This window comes from Diachasma alloeum, unplaced genomic scaffold (genome assembly GCF_001412515.2).
Source record: "Diachasma alloeum isolate Michigan unplaced genomic scaffold, Dall2.0 Dall_scaffold_00278, whole genome shotgun sequence".
In the NCBI taxonomy this organism is placed as follows: Eukaryota; Metazoa; Arthropoda; class Insecta; order Hymenoptera; family Braconidae; genus Diachasma; species Diachasma alloeum.
In genome coordinates, this window is record NW_021680417.1 from 14366 (window position 1) to 21986 (window position 7621).

Genomic DNA, 7621 nt, shown 5'->3' on the forward strand with positions numbered 1-7621 from the left:
AATGTTGTGGTAGAGACACATAGGGAACTGCATGCCACAGTCCCACCACAGTCTGTGCAGTCGGGAGGAACAACCTGAAACTCTGAAGGAGTAACTGGATTCAGCACGAACGACCAAATGCAAGATGAAGGTGAGAAGCTGGAAGACACATGCGCGCGCGCAGTCATTTCCCGGCACTTATTCTCTCCACACTTATCCTTCTGTACTCACTGCGACACTTATTCCACACACACACATATACACTCCGCCAGGGTGAAGCCCAACTCTTACGGCGGCGCGTCTCCAGATGGTAGATAGGGGGTGTCCTCTGGGCCGGTGGGCTGACCACTGGGTTAGCTTGCTGACCGCTCGGCTGGCTTGTTGACCGCTCGGTCGGCTTGCTGATAGCTGGGTTGGCTCACATGCCCAGCAGGGGATTGGAGCTTTGCTTCCACGGATAAAAAACCGGGGTGCAGGGTGGGTTCCCTATAACAGCCTTCAACAAAGAGAATCGGGAGGGCTTCCGTCAACAGCCTGGATTTGCAATGAATAGTAATGACAAAAGGCAAAGTTCCCATGCGGGCATACCGGATAAGGTTAATCCTGTCACCAGTTCCGATCGGGTGCAAGCCCCGGTGGCCGGTACTGGCTCCATGGATTGTGGGAGGAGCCAAACATCACCTCCTGCAAAGGTGGACCCTTTGGCCTCAGATGCTACAAGTGGGGGAGGGTCTCAGACCCAATATGAGAAATAACCCAATATGAGAAATAAATAATAATATGAGAAACAATGGCTTCCAGCATTCAAGCGACTCGGAGCACTCATCTATGACCTACAGAAGTGTGTCCAGCCTAAGCAGAACATCCACAAGGAGATCAAATCCGAAGTGGTTGCCGTCTGCAGTGCCTTCAAACGGCTGGAGGATCTGGAGAGGGCACGCGCTAAAGCCCAAACCTCAGCTGCTGAGGCGGTCCAAAAGACGAGACCAACACTGCTACTGCCCTCACGTAGGGGCTCTGAAACGAGGTCTCGGACATGGAGGACTCGGACATCGGGAAGAATGGTAGAGAGATTCGCAAAGCACTACGGAGGAAACGGGAGCTGAGAGAATAACCTGAAATTGCGGGCAAGAACACCAAGAAACCAAAACAGCAGGGATTGCCACGACGGACGGAGCACCCAAGCTGTCTAACGCTGAGCCTTCCCATTGATGAGGTCACCGATTTCCTAAATAGACTGACTGAGGATGCGAAGCAGCACTTTCCCGTGACAATAGCCGGGGACTTCAGTGCCTGGGCAGTCGACTGGGGAAGTAAGGAGACTAATGCCAAAGGACAAGCCGTACTGGAGACCATGTCATTGTTGGACTTGGCCTTGTTTAATAGCGGCGAGGAACCAACCTTCATGAGAGGAGAGGCAAACTCAATCGTAGATCTTACCTTCGTGATCAACAACCTCGCAAAAGGAAACTGTTCATGGGAGTTAATCGAAATATAGGACACAGCAAGCGACCACCGTATGATACTCTGGGAGGTTTCCACCGGCCAGAGACGCGGACCCGCACCGGAGAAGACTAACGTAATAGGCTGGAACGTGAGCTCCTTCGATCCTAGTATCTATTTAGTGGCACTGGACGATCGCCCAATCAGTGGCAGCAATGCCACTGAAAAGGCAACAAACATCATGAGAAGACTCACGGAAGCTTCCGATGCCACCATTCCCAGCGAGCCATCAACCGGCGGCCACCGCTATACTGGTGGAATGATACTATCGCGAATTTGCGTAAGGAATGCAACGCGGCAAAAAGATCATCTCAGCGCGGCCGCAAGAAGCCGAACTTTGAGGAACTGGAGACGAGGTACAAGAAGTCACGCCATAAGCTCAACAAGGTCATCAACCGCAGCAAAGCACATTCCGTGGGGCAGGCCGTACAAGGTGGTGATGACGCGGCTCAAAAGCCAGCCCATGCTATCGCCGACGTGCCCGAAGCTCTTGGAGACGATCGTCACGGTGCTCTTCCCACAACAACCTGGACTCCAGCGTGTCGACAAACGAGGAAAACCGTTGATGGTCCCACCAATCACTGAGGATGAGCTGATGGAGGCATGTGATAGGGCCGGGAATACCAAGGCCCCCGGTGTTGATGGGATTCCCAACATTGTGCTGAAAGCCGCTATCCATGCGCTACCAGGCCTATTCTTGGACGTGTACAACGAGTGTCTCAGCGAAGGCACCTTCCCTGCAAATTGGAAGCAGCAGAGGCTGGTGTTACTCCCGAGAAGGAAAAAGCCACCGGACGAACCTTCATCCTATAGTCCCCTTTGCATGCTCGATGCAGCTGGTAAGATCCTCGAGCGCATCGTCCACAGGAGAATAGAAGCTGCAGGTGAACCATTGCTGGCCAACAATCAGTACGGCTTTCGGAGAGGCCGATCCAGCCTTGAAGCCATTAACCTAGTTGTTGACACTGCTAGGGAAACGATTGCAGGGAAAAGATATCACAGAGGCAGGAAGAAGTACTGCTTAGTAGCGACGCTGGACATTAGGAACGCCTTCAACTCCCCCAGATAGGACTGCATTTTGGAGGCCCTCGAGAGTTTTGGCGTGCCTGAATACCTTCGGATGGTGGACGATTACTTCACCGGGAGGGTTCTCAAGTACGACACGGAGTGTGGCCTCAAGGAGAACAAAGTCACTGGAGGGGTTCCTCAGGGCTCGATACTGGATCCTCTCCTGTGAAATATCATGTACGATGGCCTGCTGAAGCTGACACTGCCACCCGATGTGAGTCTCGTAGTTTTTGCCGATGATGTGGCCATAGTGGTCGTGGGAAAACAACTGGAGGACATCAAACTTGCCTTCGAAATGACTTTTGGAGCGGGTCCGCGGTTGGACTCGGTTGGCCTGAGTCTGGCTGAGCATAAAACCAAAGCCGTGTTGATTACAAGTAGGAAAGTCTTAGAGAAAAAAATGCTGCGAGTAGGGGGCTATGAGCTCACATCCCAGCCCTACATTCGGTACTTGGGGGTGATGATCGATGCCTGGCTCAACTTCAAACAGCAAGTGGAGCACGTGACCAATAAGGCATCCAGGGTTCGAGTCGCCTTATTATGCCTCATGTCCAACATTAGATGTTCCAAGCAGAGGAGACGAGCTTTACTGTCGTCGGTGATTACGTCAGTACTCACCTACGGCGTCACTATTTGGGCGGATGCACTCCAAGTACAAGAGATCCGACGCAAAGTGGCAGCTGTTTAACGACTGAGTGCCCTCAGAGTTGCCAGCGCATACTCCATTGTGTCCGAGGATGCAGTCTGTGCCATCTCTGGGATGCCGCCAATTGACGTATTAGCCAAGATACGAAGATCCCTGTACCGGCAGACAGGATTGGGTATACTGAACACAGCAGAGCTCAGTGTAGAAGATAGATAAAACAGCTTGCACCGATGGTAGCTGCAGTGGAACGCCTTGTGCAATGGGAGATGGACGCACCGTCTGATCCCGCCGGTGTGAGTCTGGCTAAATCGCACTCATGGAGGGGTTAACTAAGAGATAATCCGGCCTTAGAACTTGGTGGAAGCTATGATATCATCAGAACAAGTCTGGAACGAAACGAGCAACTTTGCTCCAAAAAGAGAAGCGTATACTCCGGAAAGAGGAAAGCATACGGAAAAATGCAGATTGGATAGAAAGCTACCAGGACTTCATACTCACACCCAATATCTTAGTGAGGCAGGGGTTGTACGGCGGACAAACAACTATGAGGAAGGGCTATAGTCAAGATCTCCCTCGCGAAGTAATACCTGATGGTAGCCTAGAAGGTTTGCTGAGGAGGAGATATTGTTTTGTCGGGACAGGCCCGACACAGGGTGTTAACACTCTATCGTGCGTTAGGCATTTTTTTTCCTCTTCTCGAAGAAAATCAAAAAATGAAACATGAAAAAAGTACACACACACGCTGAGGGAAGGAGGGAGAGCGAGGGAGAGAGGGGGGGAGAGAGAGAGAGAGTGGGAGAGAGAGAGAGAGAGAGAGAGAGAGAGAGAGAGAGAGAGAGAGAGAGAATTGCGATTCATAAATCTTGACAATTTTAGATGCCATATTAAACTTCGAGGATATCCATGTATTCACTGATGTTTCTACGGTACACGCGGCTAGCACCGGAAACGAAGGGGAGAAGAAACGCCAAAGGAAGAGCCTACTGACTGGGAGATCGAAGGACACAGAACAAGCTGAGAACGTAAGTCGCGTTTCGCGACATTCTCCAGAGGGAACCGCAGGAACGGGTTTGAGGGAAAAAACGAGTGAGGAGGGCGGCGTAACGGACGGATTCGAGGATGTTGAAAGTGCCGCTGCTGACAGTGAGGGGGAAACCGGCAGTATGACAGGTCCGGAAGAGAGGAGGGATACCGGGAGCCCAACGGCCGCTGCGAGGAGCATGGCAGAAGGGGAGGAAGTGAACATGGAGAGGGATACCGGGAACCCAACGGCAGATGCGAGAAACACAGAAGAAGAGAAGGGAGAGAAGGAGAAGAAGAAGAAGAAGAAGGAGATCGAGAAGGAGAGGGAGAGGAGGAAGGAGAAGGAAAAGGCGAAGGAGAAGGAGCAGGAGAGAGAGAAGGAGGAGAAGAAAAAGGAGAAGGAAAAGGAGAAGGAGCAGGAGAAGGAGAAGGAGAGGGAGAAGGAGCAGGAGGAGAAGGAAAAGGAGATCGAGAAGGAGCAGAAGGAGAAGGAAAAAGAGAAGGAGATCGAGAAGGAGAGGGAGAGGAGGAAGGAGAAGGAGAGAGAGGAGGAGAAGAAAAAGGAGAAGGAAAAGGAGAAAGAGATCGAGAAGGAGAAGGAGGAGAAGGAAGGAGCAGAAGGAGAAGAAAAAAGAGAAGGAGATCGAGAAGGAGCAGGAGAGGGAGAGGGAGAAGGAGCAGGAGAAGGAGAAGGAAAAGGAGAAGGAGATCGAGAAGGAGCTGGAGAGGGAGAGGGAGAAGGAGAAGGAAAAGGAGAAGAAACAGGAGAGGGATAAGGAGGAGGAGAAGGAGAAGGAGCAAGAGAAGGAAAAGGAGAAGGAGAAGGAAAAAGACATTGACATGAGGGTTCCTTACTTCTTTCCGCTCACTAATGAAATGGCACCAACCAACAGAAACGGGAGGGGAAGTACGAGAGGAACCAGTAGCAGGAGGAGTAGAAGCAGAGGAAGCGCAAGGAGAAGCAGGAGCAGAGGGAAAAGTAGGAGCAGAAACGAAAGAAGAACAAGTAGAAGTACAAGCAAGAGAAGGAGCAGAAGCAGGGAACGAAGCAGGAGCAGAAGGAGAAGCAGGAGTCGAAGCAAGAGGAGTAGCAGAGGAAGGAGCGGAAATAGGAGTAGGAGCAGAAGTAGGAGCCACAGCCGAAGGAGCCGCAGCAGGCGGTGAAGCTGCGTGAGTGCTCATCTATATATGTGTTGCTGGGTGTGTACGTGTATGACTGGTTGAAATCGCGGTAACTTTTGCAGAATATTGCCAAGGGCTAATCGCTCCGAGATTGAGTGACGCCATGACTTCCGAATGAAGTCGACTGATTTCACTGATTTGGTTAAGATTCGCTTTTGATGACTTTAATCGCCGCGCGACATGATTAAATGTCATTATTCAATTCCAAATGAATTCAGAGCATCACAAGCTTCGAACGGTGGTGACAAATCGCGTGATCACCACGGTCGAATGGTAGAAACGAGAAGAACGATGGCAAGGGTCAAATACTGGAGATGAGAGGAGTGATGACGAGCGTAAAACAGGAGGGACAGGTACACTGATAGAACAGATTAGTTATTGTTAACGAATGGATTTTGGTTGGAGGTTAGGGTCTATTCGGTCCCACCAAAGGTTCATTGGTTAATAGTTAACGAATGTATATTTGAGGAGCCTTGTTTGACTTGACTTTCGCCATTCAAGTGAACCATTCGTTAAATATTAACGAATATTCATTTGGTCATATTCAACTTTACCATTCGTTAATAGTTAACGAATCTCGTTTGGAAGAAATGAATCATTCTATCAGTGTAGAATGATCACAATCCACGTATCTCCCCCGTTCGCCCCTCATTAGCACCGTTTAACCCTTTGGATCACTCTACTCGTTTCTTCAGTTCGATGATTGTGATCACTTTCAGTTATCAAAGTAGGTAATTTTTTTATGTTGTTCTCCGATACTGCATCATAACAATGTAACTACAGGTACTCATTGGCTGACTTTCAGCTGTTGAGACTCTGATCCAGAAGTATTCAAAATTAGTAATACGCAAGTGATTTTAATGATCTCACGTAATTTCACTAATTGATTTTATCATGAAGTAACGCCATGATTTCAGGAGCGAGTAGCCCCTCGCAAAATCAGATTCAGGAAATGTACTTTCGAGTCAGAATCGTCCGTTCGTTCCACAGTCAGTTGTATGGGCCCATAAGCGCGCTATGAGTCGCATACAATTAACCGAACTACCAATTCAGACTTCAAAATACTTTTGCAGGCTTAGCCTCAGTCTTGAAGAACAGAACCTCCTCATCTCGATTGCCTTATTCTGCCTTTCATGCGTGTCGTATGTTATCTGATTACACTTATATTAATACATCAGAAAATGAGTTCACTGGAATGTCATTATCGATTTCAGTGCCAGCTCAAATAGAGGGCGTGGTGAGGGTGAAGAGGAGGGAGATTAGAGAAATGTGCAGAGGAGTACAAAGGGATATGATGACATCTGAGAAAAGATTGGAAAAGAGCACTTACCAAATTCGCCATACGTTTTGACTATTAATTGTCAATACTCGTTTCTTTATTTTTCTGTTTCTTGTTAATTAGTTCGTGTTTGCCTTCGTGTTTGCCTTTTATAATTGATGAATTAAATTTTGTTTATAATAATAAACTTTCTTTGGACTTTATTCATTTCATCGATCAAATAGATACGGCTATTCGCTTCCCAGGAAATGATTTGCCAGTAAATTTTCGGCTATCTATCGGTTTTATCGGAGATTTTTACATAGAATCGCTAAAAATTAATTGTTGAGATGGATGGAAAGTAATGTTCTCATTAAAACCTGAATTGAATTGTATTTTGATGAGTTCATGGATTTAGCCCTTCTATAGGATCGAATCAATCTTGGTCTAGAGTCACCCAAACTCCATGGACGCGATATTTGTTAAGGAGTTTCCACCGAATTTTTCAATTACCAAAGAATCAAGATGGGCTTTTCAAACAGTTCATAATATTAATCCCTGACAATGGAAAAGTAAGTTCTGAAATCACTTATTTTAACAACCCAATAGTTTCGTAGATTGGAATATCTTTCGATAAACAGGACGATAATTTGTTTATTCTCGTATTGTCAAAACAATACAATACGATATTCATTACACAAAAATTTACGATGTTGAAAATCTCGGCGGGAAATTTGTAATTTTTTTTTTCTGATGTGTGGAGTTTCTCTCCGTGTTTCCAAGGAATAATGGAGCAGAATAATGAATGAGACTCCAGAACTTCATCACAAGTATTTAATCTTATCGAAGGAACAAATTTATGTCGAACTAAGAGTCAAACGTTGCCAGGATCATGACTTGCGAAAGTCGCAGTATCATACCTCGCAAGAGTCGAACGTCACCAGGGTCATATATTGGGGGGG

General features: G+C 47.7%; 1 protein-coding gene across 1 annotated transcript in view; it reads left to right on the forward strand.

Annotated features, from left to right (window-relative positions):
* The first annotated feature begins 3740 nt into the window (after positions 1 to 3740).
* LOC107038147 (putative uncharacterized protein DDB_G0271982) overlaps positions 3741 to 7621 on the forward strand; it is a 37076-nt gene continuing 33195 nt past the window's right edge. The window contains exons 1-4 of the mRNA XM_015257064.1: positions 3741 to 3801; positions 4073 to 4434; positions 4540 to 4833; positions 4877 to 5126. Of these exons, the coding sequence (XP_015112550.1) occupies positions 3741 to 3801; positions 4073 to 4434; positions 4540 to 4833; positions 4877 to 5126 (967 nt within the window). The remainder of the gene's footprint in view (positions 3802 to 4072; positions 4435 to 4539; positions 4834 to 4876; positions 5127 to 7621) is intronic.